This window comes from Ictidomys tridecemlineatus, chromosome 3 (assembly GCF_052094955.1).
Source record: "Ictidomys tridecemlineatus isolate mIctTri1 chromosome 3, mIctTri1.hap1, whole genome shotgun sequence".
NCBI classification, from domain to species: domain Eukaryota; kingdom Metazoa; phylum Chordata; class Mammalia; order Rodentia; family Sciuridae; genus Ictidomys; species Ictidomys tridecemlineatus.
The window spans coordinates 41,491,702-41,510,146 of NC_135479.1; the positions used below are offsets into that span (position 1 = coordinate 41,491,702).

General features: G+C 44.5%; 1 protein-coding gene across 3 annotated transcripts; it reads right to left on the reverse strand.

Moving 5' to 3' along the window:
• Positions 1-1,587: 1,587 nt before the first annotated feature.
• On the reverse strand, positions 1,588-14,965 carry Lyrm9 (LYR motif containing 9). 3 transcript variants are annotated; one of them, XM_005327805.5, is made up of 4 exons: positions 14,874-14,965; positions 5,538-5,680; positions 3,650-3,742; positions 1,588-2,774 (listed from the first exon to the last, which is right to left on the reverse strand). In XM_005327805.5, exons 2-4 carry the CDS (start codon positions 5,661-5,663, stop codon positions 2,757-2,759), a joined length of 237 nt encoding a protein of 78 aa, XP_005327862.1. In that variant the 5' UTR covers positions 5,664-5,680; positions 14,874-14,965; the 3' UTR covers positions 1,588-2,756. The 3 variants fall into 3 exon arrangements, with proteins under 3 accessions (XP_005327862.1, XP_040125097.1, XP_077898654.1); XM_040269163.2 differs by having other exon boundaries at positions 5,538-5,675; positions 14,874-14,933; XM_078042528.1 differs by lacking the exon at positions 14,874-14,965 and adding an exon at positions 7,356-7,822.
• Between the last annotated feature and the right edge of the window lie 3,480 nt (positions 14,966-18,445).

Sequence of the window (18,445 nt, forward strand, 5' to 3'; positions counted from 1 at the left end):
GAATAATAGGAGAAAAAAATAAATATTGTAATGATAAGATGCTAAGAGCCACATTTGTTTCCAGGTACCCATGCCTGTCCTTCCCTTGACTGTGATTCCTTCCTGTCTGGAAGAAAGACTATAAGGAGAGGAAGTCCTCAATTAAGATCAAGTGGCACAGGGGTGGGAAAGAAACCTTGGGCAGGGCAGGCTCTGTCCAGGGAGCATAGGTTGGTGGCAGGACTCAAGTCTCAATGTTGCCCCAGGAATCGGCCTCCAAACCTGACAGGGTCTCTCAAAGGGGGACTGGGAGTCTTCAGTGGAGCTGCCCCTCACCATACAGAAACTTTCTAATGCAAATGAACCCCAGAAAGGCAATATAACTGCAAATAAGTATCAGCCAGATGGAGATGACAGACACCAGATCCTTTCCTGATGGCACTGTGCTCTTCCAGCAGACACCAGAGAGAGGAAAAGGGAGCCATTTAAAAGGAAAGGGTCATGACCAAAGATAAGGGGGAAAGGAGGCCACTTGGCTGACTGCCTGTCTCACCGCCCACCGGATGTGCACGCAGAGTGCAGTGTAACGAGGTAATGCAGAAAATGAGGTTGACAGGTCAGGAAATGCACCCCAAATGCACTAGTAAATGTCGGAGCTGGGACTTAAATTCAATGTGTCCAGCTCCAAAGTCCATTGTAGCAGGCACTGTTCATTTTCTTCATCTTGTGTGCACCTAAGAACTGGGGTCCTGGGTGATTTGCATGCCTGTGCACACCATCCCTGCAGGGCAACTGGGTGCGGAGACTTAGGGCAGTGCTCAGGTAGGCTGCTGTGGGGGCTGGAAGAAGGTCTCCAGGCCTCATCCAGTGCCCTGGCCACCTCGGCCCTGCTGTGTACATCCTGTCTTCCTACCTTGGGGCCTCTATCTGCCTTCTCAGGCATGTGCCCCACATGGCAAGGCTCACCGTCTTCTCCGGCATCACAGGACTGCTGGAGGGCAGCCAACACACTATTAACCAACCAACCTGTCACATCTATATGTACACAACCTGACACATCTATATGTTACTCCCTCACAGGCCAGTCTCATGCTGGAGCTGGGGACCCCTTGTCTAACACCTGGGAGAGTCACCACACCTAGATCAGGCATCAACCAGTGAACTGAAAACCAAGGAAAAACCCCCCAAGTCAGTCAAGGACAAAGGATACCCTCCCTCTGGTGATCTCCACTCACATCTCTCCTATTGGTGAAGGGCTTATAATATGACCACCGGCTACTGTGATCATGATATTTTCTACAGCGTATCACAATGGGTCCCCCAGCTTCTGAGGCGTTGAACAACATGTGTGGGGATGGGGGTTTGGTGCCACTTTGGGCTTGGTCTGAAGGCCCTCAGCCTGTCCTCAGCTGCTGCAGCAAATCTAACATCAGAAACTGTTGTCCAGCAGCAGCACCAGTTCCTGGTTATCTCCTCTGAAGAACATTCCCTCCTGGGCAGCCATGTCTGACACCCGTCTAAGTCCTCAGCACCTAGTAAGACAGCACACAGCAGCATCATGACCCATGCTTTGATGCTTTGGGAATATCAATTGAGAAGAGACAAGAGTTTTCACAAATTGATACATTTACTTCATTATTTGTCAGTCAGTTGTGTACATATAGATGTCACTTTAAGTTACATAATTGCAAGAACATGAACACATGCTAGCTCATCCCCCTGGCTGAGTGCCTGGGGAAAATTCAAATCCTTTTGTGGTTTCTCTACATTTTCTGATAGCTTCACACACCCTGGCCACTTCCCCCTGGACCTACTCCCCTTCTCCCCTGCCCTCCCTTCCCTCCGTGATGTGGCAAGGCAAGGAAGGGCCAGTGAAGACAGACTGCAGGTTCAAGCGGCCTGCCGGCCTGGCGTCTGCCACAACTGCTTTGGTGTTCTTGCTGGTCTCAGGTAGTGTACACTTTGCCACTTTGAAGAAACTAAATTCCTTGAAGGCAAGGACCAGGGCCTCTTTGTCCCTGGGCATGGAGGGACAGGGGACATGAAGAGCAGTATCTTGGTAGACTGCTGAGCATGAGTCACCCATGGGGGCTCTGAGGCTCCAAGCTGGGACAGGACAAGCTCACGAACAAATCACTAAGACGTGACGCAGTGGGTGCTACAACAGAGATGTGCAGAGCACTATGGGAAGGAAAGGGGCAGCGCAGAACAGCTTCCTCAGAGGGACATTTATTGGCAGGTACCATATCCTACGTTAGGCACTTCAACTCCATCTTATTTAATCCTCCTCAAGGAGGAAACCAATCTTAAAGGTGAGTCACCAGAAAAGCTGCTGAGCTGGGCTTCAGATCCAGATCTGTCGGCTTCTCAAGCCCACTCGCTTTCCTCTGTGCAAGCGGCCAACTGTGGGGAGATCTGATGTGGGACTCAGGGAATGGTAGAGAGACCTCCAGAATAAATGAATCACTTTCAGAGCAAAGTAAAATAATAAAAAAACAAAAATGAAAAACACACAAAAGAAACAAAAAAACACCAAATTCTCCCCAAATTTCACATCGTGACTGGCTGGAAGAGCAAACATAAAGGATGCTGGAAACATGACCGTGGAGAGAAGAGCTGTCTGAGCGGATGTTAGCTTTTTCCTCCTGATTTCTTGTTCTCTCAGCCAACAGGTCCAAAGAATATTCCAAAACTGCTGCTGCTGACTGGCTCCAGGAGAAGAGAGACCTCTGGATTTGAAATTTCTCTAGGACAGCTTCACTTTGGGCTCTGGAGTCTCAGTTTTGTTTTTTATACTGTAAGATAGAGAGATCAGAAGTGGGTGAGGGAAGCCAGTGGAGAGAGAACTCGGGAAATCTCAAACCCTAGTCACCTAGGTCTCCCCGCCTCCAGCAGGGGCTCCTCAGCAGTGGTGACACCTAGGCAGGAGACACTGGACAGTCCAATCTCTAGTTCATGCCTGGACCCTCTCTTTCATTTAACAGAAAAAGAAGCTGTTGGTCTTGGCTGGGGGCAAGGGGAGGCTCATAATAAAGAAACTGATAACATTAGAAATGAACATGTGGTCACCCATACTTTGAATCTTGTTTGAGGAAGAAAATTCTCAGGATCTGAGAATTTCTCTGAGAGGAAGACTCTCAGAAATCATAGGATGATCCTCTGCCAATCACTGTTTACAAAAATGGACCCTAAACCCCATATTTGGAGATTCTGAGTTGGAAGGATAGGGAGCTAGGGGCAAACTCCTTCTCTAGGTTGTTTTAACACCAACTACATTCCTGTCTCACTCCCTTCCTCCACCCAACAGACCCCTGAATGATTCCTCAATAATCCTGCCACAGTTTGAGTACCCTGGAGCCCCCAAACAGCTGTCCTCTTGGAGCCACCACAGCGCTGCTGCCAGCTCTGGCACCACTGCTTCCAAGGCTGTTCTCTCCCTTCGCCTAAGTCTCCATTCCAGCTCGTTCAGCACTTTTGGCAGAAATCTGCCTTTAAGGATTAAGGGTGAACCCCTCACCCAACCTTGCAGAAAATAAATGCAACCAGAAGAGGAGTAGCTGGTGGGGATGGCCTGAGCACTGGCCCTCTCAGCTATGAGGCGGGGGCGCCTCCTAGTGGCCACAGTTATCACTGCCCCATTCTCAGGCTGAGGTGGGAACCAAGCACTTACTTTGTTCATGATCCAGTCAGCATCTTCAATGGCTCTTTTAATAATCTGCTGGATTCTCTCAGGGTTGTCTTCATCTGAATGAACTCGGAAACTCTGGAAATTTCAGCATAAAAAATAAAAAAAGATGACTAGACAAAATTCACAGAGCCAGCAGCTTCAGAGCACCAGTCCTTGGCCAGATAACACTGCTGGCAGGATACACCCAGCATCTCTTAATCCTCTATGGTTATGATTATTCCACTTAGAGCTGAGGAAACAGGGGCTCAGAAATCCAAACGTGCTGCTAAGCAACAGCATTTGAATCCTAGTCTATTTGATTGCAAAGAGGACAATCCTGGCATCAGGGCAGATGCTTAAAGGACTGACCCCCTGGGCCAGGGGTTATCAGGGAGGCTATCAGGGCTAAAGGGAAACTTCAATCTCTCTGTTGAATTTGCTCCTCACTGAAGCTGCTTTCCTCAGAGTGAGACCTTCTCCTCCCGCACATCAGGAAGAGGGCTTCTCTCTGGAACAGCCAAGCAGGGACAGAAGGCAGTGGAGGAGGTGGCTTTGAGGAATCCAGCCAGGCCCAAGACAGAGCACAGGCTGATGTGGGCTTCAGACCAGTCTGAGATTTGGGTTCACTGGGGTGATTCTCAGGGCCCTTTAGAAAGAACTGGTACTTCCCTTCCCTGTCACTCCCAACCCCACACATCCCCCTTCTCTCTTGAGGAACCACCTCAACTCCCTCCTCTGGGAAGCCCTCCTGACTCCCCCAGATGGCTAACCACTCCCTTCTCTGTGTTCCCACAGCCTTCTGTTGCTACTTCTATTTTTTTTAACTTTTCATATTATACTTGTATGAATTCTAATTTTTAAATTTTTTATTTGGAAATGATTTATTACAGAAAGGTTGCAAAAAAAAGTACGAAGAATTTCCTTCCACAATCACTAGTTGTTAACATTTTGCTATATTTGCTTTATTGTTCTCTCTTTGTATGTGTATTATAAGGTTTCCCTGGAAGTATTTAAAAGTATCTTACAGACATTGTGCTCACAAACCCTAAGCACTTCAACGTGCATTTCTTAACAAGGGCGTTCTCTTATATAATCATAGTAATCAAATGCAGAAAATTTAACATTTACACTATTATCTAATGTACAACCCACATTCCAATTTCATGCACTGCTCCAATAATGTCCCTTACAGACATTTTTTTCTGGTCCAGAATCCAATCTGGGATTACGCATTACATTTAGTTCTCACATCTCTTTAGTCTCCTTTAATCCAGGGCAGCTCTGCTTTTTTTGTGTTTCATGAAATTGACATTTTTTGGGGGGGGTGGGAGTTTGCCAGGGATTGAATTCAGGGACACTCAACTACTGAGCCACATCCCCAGCCCTATTTTGTATTTTACCTAGAGACAGGGTCTCACTGGGTCATTTAGTGCCTTGCTTTTGCTGAGATTAACTTTGAACTTGCAATCCTCCTGCCTCAACCTCCAGAGCCACTGGGATGACAGATGTGTGCCACCATGGCCAGCTAAGTTGACATTTTTGATGAGTACAGGCCAGTAGGTTGTCTGGTAGATGGTGGTTTGGGTTTACCTGATATTTTCCTGTGATTAAATTCAGGTTGTGTGCCATTGGCAAAATGACGTGGCCTACAATCTATTTCAATTACCCACTGAACTGCCCTATTCATATGCTGGAGCAGAGGTGATATGCTATGAGCAGCCTTGGCCTCCTGGACAGACACCAGAGAGGGGCTGTGTTGCTCAGCATTGTTTCCAGTTTCTCTTACCCAACTCCAACCCTCACCTGAAAGACTATCCTTCCCCTGGCCTGATTCCCTGCCAGACCCCCACATTAAAGGACCCCCCCTGACCCAGGGTATCATGGCTCCCACCTGCCTGACAGCATGTTTGTAATGCTCTTGGATGCCCTTGGTTGGCAGCTGCCGGCAACAACGCAGCAAGTATCGGTAGAGCTGTCGTGGCTTCTGGATCAGCTCTGCCCCAGGTAGCGGGGCCATCCGCAAGACCCTCTGTTCTGGAAAACAAAAAGCGTTCCTTCTTAGGTATCAAGTCAGATCTCTACATGGTTCTGGCCTCTTGGACCCAGCCCTTTGAGAAGCAGGCCTAAGGCAGCACAGAAGCCAGGTCCCCTTCTTGGCCCACTCCCATGGAGCCCACACCCTGGGCTGGGTCTCAACCCTGCTGAAGTCTCAGCCCACGAACAGTCCTGCAAGAATCATAAGCAAGCGTGGAGGGAGATACACAGTCTCATCATTGGTGTCTTTTTTCTGGAGTCCAACTTCAGGTGGCGGGTAAGTAGGTGGCACTGAGCAGAGGAGGGAAGATAAGCAAGAAGACTCTGAGTGGCAATCGGAGCAACCAGCTCTGATGCTAGCCGGGCATGTCCTAGTGAAGACACCAGGGAAGAGAGTGGAGAAGCTACTCAAAGCACAGCCCTAGACCAGCAGCAATGGCATTACTCAGAAACTTGTCAGAAATACAGAGTCTGAGGCCAACCAGATTCCTTAGACCAATCTGCATGCTAACAAGATCCCAGCAGATTCATATGCACATTAAAGCTTGAAGGCTTTAATGATTCTAGAAGGCTCTGTATGAAGAAGCAGCTGCACACGGAGTGACCAGGTGAAGTCAGAGCCTGGGCATATGACATTACTTCACTGTGTGTTGAGTGCTGAGCACTTACCTGTTATATTCACTTACATGCAATTCATGCATACATTAAAAAACTAAGCACAGAAGTCTGGTAACTTGCCCAAGATCACAGCTGATAAAGGTAAAAACTGAGATTTCAACACTGGCAATCTAGCTCCAGAGCCCATGTTTTAAAAAAAAAAAACAGCTTTACTGAAGTGTTGTTGACGAACAATCAAGCGCACACATTTAAAGGGTACCATTCCATAAGTTTGACCTCAATGCATTCGAGAGATATCATCACCACAATCAAAAGTGAACATACCCATTATCCCCAGTTGCCTCATGCCTCTTTGTCATCCCTGTCGTCCCCACTTTCGCATCCCCAAGCAAATACTGATCTGCTTTCTATCACTGCAGGTTTGTTTGCATTTTCTATAGTCTGTATAAGTGGAACGATACTCCGTGCTCTTTTGGGTCTGCAGAGCCCATATTCTTTTCTTTCTTTTTAATTTAAACTTGTTTTTTAATATATCTAACATAAAAATTTTACAAATGTATAGAGTACCAGTGATATTTCAAAATGTGTATACATTTTGTAATGTTTAAATTGGGTTAAACATGTCTCCCTCCTCACTTACCATTTCTTTATGGTGAAAATATTCAAAATCCTTTCTGCTATAAGACCTATATTTTTAATGTTTGTATTATACATGTCCTCTCCAAAGAACCCACAACCCTAGCTTGAACTTTGTCCTTTTTTTTTAAGGAAACTATAAGCATATAAATGTTTTTAAATGGTAGATTCTAGAATGTAAAGAGTAGTTAAACATTCATTAAGAGACTCCCAGCCCACAGCCATGTCCCTCCCTGTGCTCACTGACCGATTGGCTCAGGCCTGAACTTCTGCCATAGAACTCTGCCTGGTGCCCCTGCCTCCCACGTCACTCCAGTCTCCTCCACACTGCCACCAAAGGAGCTCTGGAACCAGTATCCTGGGTACATTCCATTCAGCCACAGGAACATCTCCCAGATCCCAAAGCATCACCTCTCAGTACCTTTGTAGACACAGTCTGCTGAGCTCTATGCTCCCTTTCTCATCTCCTCACTCAGCCTTCCAGATCCAGCTCTTTCCTCCAGGAAGTCCTTCATGGCACTGTTCCTTCCTGGGGATAGGGGAATCACTCCATGGTTTGTGGGGCTACAGGGCCCTGGTCATAGTGCTGATGCAGTACTTCCCACTGGGGAATTCATCTGTTGCCAGGCCAGTGGCTCCCTCTAGGTGACAGCCTGGCCCAGGTTCCAGTGCAGCCCCTCGCCCACAGCAGTCTTCACACACTGGTTGAGCTGAACTCCACGAGTCAACTATCTCCTCTGTACAGATTTTCCCTCTCTGAGAGACAGGCTCTCTGTGTTCCAGCTGAAGGAGCTAAACGACAGATTAAGTGAATGATACAAGTTTAAAGTAGTATAAAAAAGAGCAAGACAATCTTCTTATCCACACCCCAGCCAGAGAGAAGCAAATACTAAATCTATCAAATTTTCCTTACACTAAGGAAAGAAAGTTATTAAGAAGTTCCTTCAGGGCTGGGGATGTGGCTCAAGCGGTAGTGCGCTCGCCTGTGCAGCCCGGGTTCGATCCTCAGCACCACATGCAAACAAAGATGTTGTGTCCGCCAAAAACTAAAAAAAAAAAAAAGAAGAAGAAGAAGTTCCTTCACAGCCTCAGCAATTTAGTGAGGCCCTAAACAACTTAGTAAGATCCTTAAAAAAAGGGCTGGGTATGTGGCTCAGTGGTTAAGCAACCCTAAGTTCAATCCTTGGTCTCTTCAGAACATCAGGGTTCAGAAGCTTCTTCATTCCCCTTCCAGCATGTTATCTTCCTGACAACAATACACATCTGTAATTCTTCCTGGTTCCCTCTTGCTCTGTCTCTGAAATGGACAGTGGTTGTCTTCCCACCATCCCCTGGAATAGCTTTGTGTGCAACTCAGGATACATCCTTTCACAAGTCTCAGCCCTCCAGACCAATCAGAGCTTTGCATCCATGTGAGCTCAGGGATTGGTTCACAGATTGGTTCACAGCTGGAAGCTGATCCAATCAAAAGTAAAGCTCACCATCTCTGAAAATGAGACTGAAAGGACTCCAGCTCTTCCCCACTAGTGTTGATCCTCTCAGGGAAGCCATCTTGCCTCCTACTGAACCCTGACACTGCAGCCTCACCACAGAAGGCAGAGCTGAGACCCTGAGAGAAATCAAGTCCAAAGAATTCATGTGAGCCCTAAAACCATCCACCTGAAGGCACCCCAGTCCTAGACTTCTCAATGATATGAGTCCTTTGCCAAAGCTGCTTGTGCTTGTGTTTAGTCACTTGCAATCCAAAGAGTCCTAAATAAATGACAGATTCTGACTTCCCAAATTCTGTTTCCATGATGTACTCAGTTGGTTCTAGCTGTAAGGAAGAGTCTAAAAAGGATAAGGTTCCTCAAGTTCCTTCTACTATGAATCAACATCAGTCTGACTAGCCACAGGTAAGCCCAAAAAACAGAGGGGACCCCATACAGTGTTGGCCAAGAACTTCAAGGGCAACCATAGAGGACATACAAACAGAGTCCCAAACATGATGGGCAGATTCCCCTGGCAGGCTTCCCCAAACTATATAAAGTGCTAATCAAATATTGTAAAATGCTAGTCGTGTAACAGATGGTTACCATCTGTAGTCCTCAAAATTAACATTTGGAAAGAGCACAACTTTGTTTCGTTTCTTAAAATCCAAGCAATACTTAGTAACCAACCCAGCAAGTATGGGCGGTAGATTATTTTCAGCTCAATTATAATACTTAGTCATTCTCAGTAATAACTAGTAGAGAATACATGTGTGGGTCCACTTAGAAGAACTAAATTAAAAATGTTTTAATTTAATTTAAAGTGTAGGCTTGTTATTAGGGGGCAACGAACTTCACAGCATCATTGCTAAAACAAGAGTCAAACCCTATGACCCTGGAAATGCTTGCTTCTCTTCCCTGCCCTTTGGACTTGACCTTTGCTTCCCACCCAGGCTCCTTGCGTCTGTGATGGCATCTTCATTGCCCTGGCAACCAAACTAAAACCATCACAGAGTGAACTCACCTCCTCCTTCTCCCTCAATCTCCAATCCACTGGTTTCTAAGTCCTATCAAATTTTACCTCTATTTTTTCCTCAAATTTGTCTCCTCCTCTTGGTTTAGACTCCATATATGTATGTATGTGTGTGTGTGTGTGTGTGTGTATGTGCACGCGCATATGTGTTGGTATTTCTGGGGATGGAACCAGAGCCTCACACGTACTCAGCCAGCACTCTGCGACTGAGCTACGCTCCCAGACCTCCTTTTTTGACACATGATCTCATTAAGTTGCCCAGGTTGGCCCTGAACTTGCAATCCTCCTGCCTCAGCCTCCCACACCCGGCTTTGGTTCAGACTTAAATCTCAACTGTGATAGTCCTCAAGCTGGTTTCCCAGCCTCCCAATCCATTTCTTTCATATATTCTCCACCCAACAGCCAGAGTGACTCTTTCTGAAACATAAATCTCAGGGTATCTTATCCCAAGGAACTTTAACCCTTAATAGTCATTCCTACTCCTCATCATTAATGGCAACATTTTCCATAATATAAGACAAACACCTGAAATTATTTTTAAGCAGTATATGGATCACATTTTTTCATTGTAAAGATTTTTATATTTATTTCTAAATGTGATGAGAAAAAGCCACAATATCATAGATATTAGGCTTAATAATAGTTTTTAAAGGAATGGGCATACAATTGATTTTTTAAAATGTAACAAGCAAATAATAATGTGACTGAATAAAAATGTGATTGAAATGTGGATATGTCAGAAATCATAAAAGTGGAACTGAAGTTTGGAAAGCACTGGTATACAGAATAAAATCCAGACTTCTTTCCATGGCCTGCAGGGTCCCTTTTGATCTGGGCCCTGCCCATCTCTCATCTGCACCTCAACACTTAGGCCTAATCCAAGCAAACTGAGCCTTAAATGGCACACTCCGTGACAGCGCACTTTCTGTTTTCCTATTTTGGTATCAGCACTGTCACAGAATACCTGGCATGAAGTAGAAGTATTAAGAGCTCTCCAGAGAAACACAACCAATTGAAGGGTATATGCATTTGTGTGTGTGTGTGTGTTTGTGTGTACATGTGTGTGTGTGATTTGCTACAAGGAATTATAGAGACTAGCAAGTCTGAAATCTGCAGAACTGACATCATAGTTCTAGCACAAAGCCTAAAAGTTGCCGTACAACCAGAAAGGACTAGTGTCTCCATACAAAGGCCACCAAGCAAAAGGATTTTTCTTATTTGGGGAAGATTCAGACTTTTCATTCTAGTCAGGACTTCAATAGACTGAACGAGGTCCACTCATATTAAAGGGGGCAAACTGCCTGATCAAATCTACCAATTTAAATCCATAAATGCTTTTGCAGATACACCTAGAATAATGTTCAAATACCTGGGTATCTCACAGCCCAGTCAAATTGACCCATATTATCCCTCCCCCCAAAATGTCCCATATCTGTTTGCTGAACACCCCCCCCACCCCCCTGCCCCGGTGTCCTCCTATAATATACTCCTCTGTTTCCTGCAGCTCTCAGTCTTCACTACTCAGCTCTGGGTCTGGCACTTCCTCCTGGGAGCCCTCACTCGTCCAGCACCTTGAACCATGTTCAGTGGGATGACCTCAAAAAGCCCTCATCACCCCACAGCACTCTAGCCCAGGCTCCAGTTTGGGCTCTGGCTTGGATTACTGGAAGGAGATCCACCTGCCCTCCCCACCAGCCATCCTCCACACAGTGATCACCATGCTTAACTTCCCCACTGAAAATAGTCCCATAACTGGACATTAGAGGATGATGTGAATTATTATTAATCATTAATTTTCTTAGAAATAATAATGATGTTATGGTTATGTGTAGAATTCCCTTATTCTTAGGAGATGCAAGTGGGAATTATTTAGAGGTGATGTGTCATCAGATCTGCAACTTATTTTCAAATCGTTCAGCAAAAGCCAACACCAGGAGAGAAGAGACAGAGTGAGAAAGATAAGGAAATATGGAGGCAGGCACAGGGGTGCACACCACCATCCCAGGGGCTCAGGAGGCTGAGGCAGGAGTTTCACAAGTTCAAAATCAGCCTCAGCAATTTAGCAAGGCCCTAAGCAACCTGCAAGACCCTGTCTCTAAATTTCAAAAAAATACAAAACAGGGGCTGGGCTATACCTCAGTGGTAGAGCACTTGCCTGGCACATGTGGGGCACTGGGTTTGATCCTTAGCACTACATAGAGATAAATAAATAAAGATGTTATGTCCATCTACAACTAAAAATTAAAAACAAAACAAAACAAAGGCTGAGGATGTGAGTCACTGGTTAAGCGCCCCTGGGTTCAATCCCCAGTACAATAAAAAAAAAAAAAAAAAGTGGCAAAATGTCAAGATTTCATTTGGGTGCCATTATTTTAACTTCTATGTATTTTGAAAATGTTTGTAATAAAAAGTTATTTAAGAAACACCCTTGGCAGAGAGCCATCCAGTTTTCCTCCCTCAACATGCTCCCTAGTGGCAGGGAACTCACAGGCACCCCATTTTCCTCCACTCAGGCTGCTGGGAAATCCTTCTGGTTCTGAGCTAAAGCCTGCCACCACACAATTCTACTCATTGGTCTCAGCTCTGCCCTCTGGGACTAACATCTTCCCTCACCTACCCCAAATTCCAGTTTCTCACTACCCAAAGTCAGCTACTACAGCCCCCTTGTCATTGCTTTCTCATCATAATCATTGGGAAAGGAATGTCATCTCCCATAGCTTCTGCATCCCACTTGCCTCCTCTAGACATATGTCCCCCATTACTGGCATCATTCTCAAACATACTGTCAGTGGGAAAGCAGTAGTTGATTGTGTTCTGACCAGTTCCATCCCTGATGGCACTGTTACCGCCTTTGATCTAGGAATTCCAGGAATGCAGCCTAATCTGAGGTGCATTCTCTGCTCAGGCTTTCACATGGCCCTGGCATTCACTTTAAAGCAACTTTCCCCCATGAACTATTATGAAATCAGTTTCCCCATCTTGTATTTTATTAGTTCAGTCCAGAGTCATAATCTACCACACAAGCTATTACCCACAGATAAGGTACAAGAAATCAGAAAGAGATTAACCCTACCTGTCATAAATGACATTTATCTATGCAACACCAGTCAGAGCAGCTAGTGTATGTATAGCTCTGGACTCAGCCCTGGCCATAGAAATGAACAGTCTGACATACCTGGCTGTCCTACCCAATGGCAGGTCTTATTACCATTCAGGGAGCGAATAGTACACAGCAAGTATGAGACCTTCCTTCTGATATCTCATTTAATCCTCACAACAATATTATTGTATACATACCATTAGCTTCATTTTTGAGATGAGGAAACTGAGGCTCTGAAGGGTTAAATAATTTGATAGAGGCCACAAAACTAGCTAGCTCATGGTAAGGTAAGGCATTGAACCTAAGTCTATTTGATTCCAAAGCTCATGTCCTTACTTGCTTCCTGATACCACCTGCTGTGTCTATGTCAGCCATCCATAAAAATGCTAACCAGATCAAGGTAGAGGACCCCACAAAGAACTCTTTCAGGACTCCTGAAGGACCAGGCTCATGCATTTATTAAAGCACTTGACTGGACTTCTCAACCTCCTCCACAAAACCTTGTTCCACACTTTAAAGAAACACAAGGACATCACCTAGAGTGCCCCTGTCCCCACCTCTGCATATAGATGAAAAAAAGTCAGACTGATGTCAATTACACAGATAAAGAAAGGGGACCACAAGAAAATGCTAAGCATGAGCATGTATGCACACACACAAACAACTACAAAATCCAAAAGAGACTATGACAAGATAAAGGAAAAGGGGAGAGGAAGCCACAAAGGAAATTTCCTGAGAGCCAAGTGTTATCCCTGACACAGATGTTCAGAAACAGGCCTCCAGGCCCCCCACTGTTCTTTTCCCTAACCTGTGTCTGGACACAGGGCACCTAAAAGTAAGTGGGAAATATCATACATTAAAAAAACAATGGCACTGCAGAAAATAACCAGAAATTATGCCCTGTTGAGTACTGATAAAAACTAAATTTAAGCCTGCACAAGCCATTTGTAATTATGCAATTACTCTTCTTGATGGAGAAAGCTGAAAAATAGGAATGGCTTTGCTCCCTGTCCCTGTCCACTCCAGTGCTCCATTTCCCAAGCTACAAATGGGATAGCAATCTTGCTTCCTCCACTCCCTCTCCTGTGTAATCAAGTTCTCAACCAATGCAGCCCTTGCCCCTCACTCCCACTGGCACTAGTTTGGATTCCAAATTTGTACCTTTCTCTTGCTTTGACTCTCCAAATACCTCCTAATCAGACTCTCTCCATCCAGTCCAATCCCCACAGTGCCACCCAAGGACACTTGCTAAAAAATACACTGTCACTCCCTTTTCTTTAAAACCTCTGCAAGCAGTTCTTTAACCATGTCCTCCTATCTGGAGGTCTGGTGGGTGACAGTGACGAATTCAAGAGTCCTAGGGGCCACCACTTGATGAATGTATAGATAAATGTGGTGCCTTCATATAATGGAATATTATTCTGCAATAAAAGAAACCAAGGACTGACAGATTACATAACATGGGTGAAACCTGAGAGCATTCTGCTAGGTGAAAGAGGCCAGCCACAAGGGGCCACATAATGTATGATACCATTGATATGAAATGATCAGAATAAGCAAATCTATATAGACAGAAAGAGTAGTAGTGGTTAATCAGAGCTGGGAGGAACAGGAAGAGATAGGGGGTGGGATGGCTGAAGGGGGTGATTTTGGGGGGGATAATGGAAATTCCTAAAATTGATTATGGTGATAGATGTACGTTTCTGCTCACATTCTAAGATACAATAAATGAATGCACTTTAAATGGGCGAAGCATATGCGATATAATTGTATCTCAAAAAAAAAGCTTTTTTTTTTTTTTTTTTTTAAACAACAGTAACAACAAAAAAGATTAATCCTAAAAGCTAAGGATTTTCGGCCACGGAGTGACTTGCTCTGTAATGCAGAAATACTCAATCAAACCGCTAAGGTTGCTCTAGGTAATGGGGTGCTCCTGCAGATGGAGTGGGTGGTAGGGATTCCTCTTAAAAACGAGCAAACAGGCTGACCCCGAGGTTGGGCCGGGAGATCAGCATTTCAGCCATGGGCCAGGGTCCGGCTTTGCAGAGGCCTGGACACCCCCGGCTCCCCCCGACCCCCACAGCCCTCCCTCGCGCCACCGGCCTCCCCAGCTCCTCCGAGGCCGCCCGGGGTAAGGCCTGCGACTCAGCGGGTCCGGCTATCCCGGTGAACGAGGGCGCCCCAGCAGGGAAGGAGCGGCGCGAGTCGCCCCTAGGGTTCCCTCTGGTCCGAGGACGCCGGCGGCTTCCACTTCCCCAGCCCGCCCCCGCCGCCCCAGGTGGCTCAGGTCGCCGCTGCCCCCGCGACCCCGCCCTCGGCCTGCGCGGCGCGGCTCACCCGCCTCCACTGGGGGACGCCAGCCCCGGACGCCGCAGTAGCGGCGGTGACGAGTGCGCCTGCGCCGCGGGAGCCAGCGCAGCACCGCCCCCACCGGGTGACTGCGCGTCGAGCGCCCTCTTCCGGCTGCGCGCGGGACTCGGGGCCCTACTGGGTGCCGGTTCCCTGAAGCGACCCCACCCAGTTAAAGGAAGACCGCTGGCCCCACCAACAGCCCTCTTTACCTGTTCCTTCTGGCTCTTGCCTCCCAGGTTATAAACCTTGAAGACAAGCTCTCGTTCACCTTCATGAGTATGGATCGTGCTATAAAATACTTGGGATCTGAGAAAAGGCTTGCTGGAAGATTCTTCCTAAACCTCTCGGTGGATGATGACAGGAATTATGTTGGGATGGGAATCTGCGTTCATCAAATTCAGCCCCATAACACCTGTCAAAAGAATAAATATGACAGTAATAGGCATGCTTCCTTTCAGACCCATCTATAATTATAATTGAGGCAAAGAATGAAGAATTTAAACTCAGAGCTCCTGCCAGTATCATTCTTTGAAAATGAAATAATGTTGTTTCATTAAATAGGCTCTCCCCGTTCGCTAGTGTTTAAAGCCAAAGTGCTTCTCTGAATTGATTTAAATACAAGTTTTATATCCTGAAAGAAATAAAGATGTGTCTTTATCGTGAGACAAACGCTCTGTTCAATGATGCTGCTGAGCATCTCTGGGCTGTCTGAAAGGGAGTTAGATTGTCGGTGGATAATATTGCTTCTGTTCACGTCTCTCTTCTCTAGGGCTTTTTAAACCTATTTGTAATGAAAAGGCTGATTTTCTTACACAGACTCCATGTGTAGTTGCTTTAACAGAGCAATTTCTTATAATGTTGTCTTTTTTCTTTCCTCATCTTTTTTTTTTTTCATTTTAAGGAAAATTTTGCTCACTGGTAGCACCTGGGAATCTATTTTTCTCCTCTTAGAATAAGAGAAGCAGGAGATGTTTCTTAACAGAACTGTTTTCTTAGACTTCCTCCCCTTTCCCCCCTTAACTCTCTTTAGAATTTTCCTTTATTTATTTATTTTTATTTATTTATTTTTTTTTTGGTTTCTCTCTTCACCCAACATACTAGACAGCTTCCAAATCAGTGGGGGGCTCCTCCCCTGAAATATTCAGATAATTGCCTCCATTTATTTATATATTACCAAATATATCTGAAAGATCCAATTGTGCCCTCATAAATCAGCCCTCTTATTTACACATGCATAATCAGGGGCACATCATTAGTGCATATCCAATCAATAAATCATTACGCTTTTAAGCCCCTTATTAGGAACAATCTGCAGTAACATCCTCAACTCCTGTGTTCAGCCTTAGGATCACTTAATATTTTTAACAAATTTCACAATCTGTTCCCTGGTCCCATCTCCCTTTTGTTCCTAGATCGCTTCGTTCCTGCCTCAGAAACATCCTTCTAATACCTAGATCTCATAAAATATTCAAGATGCAAGCTGTTCTCTTTACCTCTGAAAGGCTCCACCTTCAGAATCACTTGTGCTTCTTCTATCCTTATAAACACACGAGATTTTATTTTTCACCAAAAAAGATATAAACATCCAAACAACAAGAAAAATAAAATAACCTAAAGTAGGACAGATGTGGCCAATAATCTCCAATATTATTTTCCAAGTCACAACAGAAACTTACATTTAAAAATAATTGAACTGTGATACTTTTAACTTGACAGAAACCTTAGGTTTATACAGCTTTGGGAATTAAACTAAAGAATTCTTAATAGTTCAAACAGTCACTAAAATGACATGAGTCCCATAATCTAATGAAAACCCAATCATTCTTACCATGTCATTTTCCTTTACACTGAAATTTCAGCAGATGAACACCCTTATGTCAGAGGGTGCATGGTATTTACAGATAAACAGAATTTGAATGATTTTTTGCTTAAGAAATTTGTTACCCAAGAGTTGGCTGTCCTGGACACATGTTCTCACAGGGGAATTTATCGAATTCCCTAAGAAATACATTGCCACATTCTCTTGATTTCTGACATTGTGTCATTTAACCTGACAACTGCAGATTTGTAACCAATATTTGTAGGGAAAGATATAAGAAGTCCTGATGCTTCCAGTTTAAACCTGTTTTAAGATTTCAAAGAGAAATGATACATTTGCATGCTCTGATTAAATCAGATTATTGTCTCAAAGGTTGACCATGTAAATAATTCAAATTAATTCATCAGTATACAATAGATTTAATAAGCATAATAAACACTTTGAAGAAAATACTTGGGACCTCCGATCTGCCCTTACTCTCACTCCCCATTATCTCAAATTTCCCTAAGAACAGAATGAGTGGTACCACGTAGTTCTCTTCTATTCAAAATATGCAAAGTTGCTATTTACCAGTTCGAAATTTGCATGTCTCAAATCCTGCCAGAACACAGGGTGAGGGGCATGGGGTGATTGTGCCAAAAGAGGGCACGGGGCGAAAATGGAAACCCAATGAACACATCTTCACCACCCCAGGGTGCTGCAAAACATAACCCTAGCTGACTGCTCAAGATTTGTTTGTAAGACAATGAAAATATTGGGTGTAAAAGGTTATGTGAAATCTCAGACATCTAGTGTCTTTTCTTCTTTAATTGCTGGGTGGAAGAAGAGGATGAGCAAGGATTTCAAGATTTTTATATAAAAGGAGTACAAGAGGAAAAAGGGTACAATTGTGACTATTTACAACATACACTTGGAGAGTAATTTATAGGCTGGAGTTTTAGCCTTTAGTCTTCTGTCTTGTGTTACTTTCTGCAGCGCCATCAATCTAACCTTGCTGACTGGTATATGTCATTCTCTATTTCTGATGTGTTCTGTAGTAATTTATTGACAGTGGCCACACTTGAGATCACACTGGTGATCAGGTGCATGTTGTCTCTGAATGTGAGTCTCCACTTTTTCATCTCTGAAAATATGTTCAATGTCTCAAGATTTCAGATTGTAAATAACATGCATGTCCGTACATACATTTTTTGGTATAAATCACCTTTGGGATGAATTTTTTTTTTCCCCTCAGAAGAGTATGTGCATTCTGGACGTTTGTATTGCAATATTACTCAAAGAATGAACGTGCTTGGGAACACCATTCTTTTTTTGCATTTTGATGGCGGGTGACTAAAGATCCACTTTAAAATTACCTTACTCATAATGTGTGACTCTGTTTCCACTGGTGACCTCTTAGAGTCCTAAGATGGCCACAGATAAGAATGAAATGCCACAGTTACTAGAAGACTGTAGGAAATAATCTGTTTTGCTAAATGGGGTTATTTGGCAGAGGTTGGGAGACGGAGGGGTGGACAGGGGATGGAAGAGAAGGAAGATAGAGGAAAAAAAAAGGAAGGGAGGAGAGAATGAGAAAAAAAAACCCAGAAAACAAAAAAGAGAGTTATTCTGTTGATTTTGTCCTAAGACAAAGGGCTGATAAAGTTGACTAGCTGAGAAAAAAAAAAAAAAAAAAGGCAACATTAATGAAGGAAAACCATTATTTGGCTTGACCAGGAAATAGGGTGTTCTGGTCCAT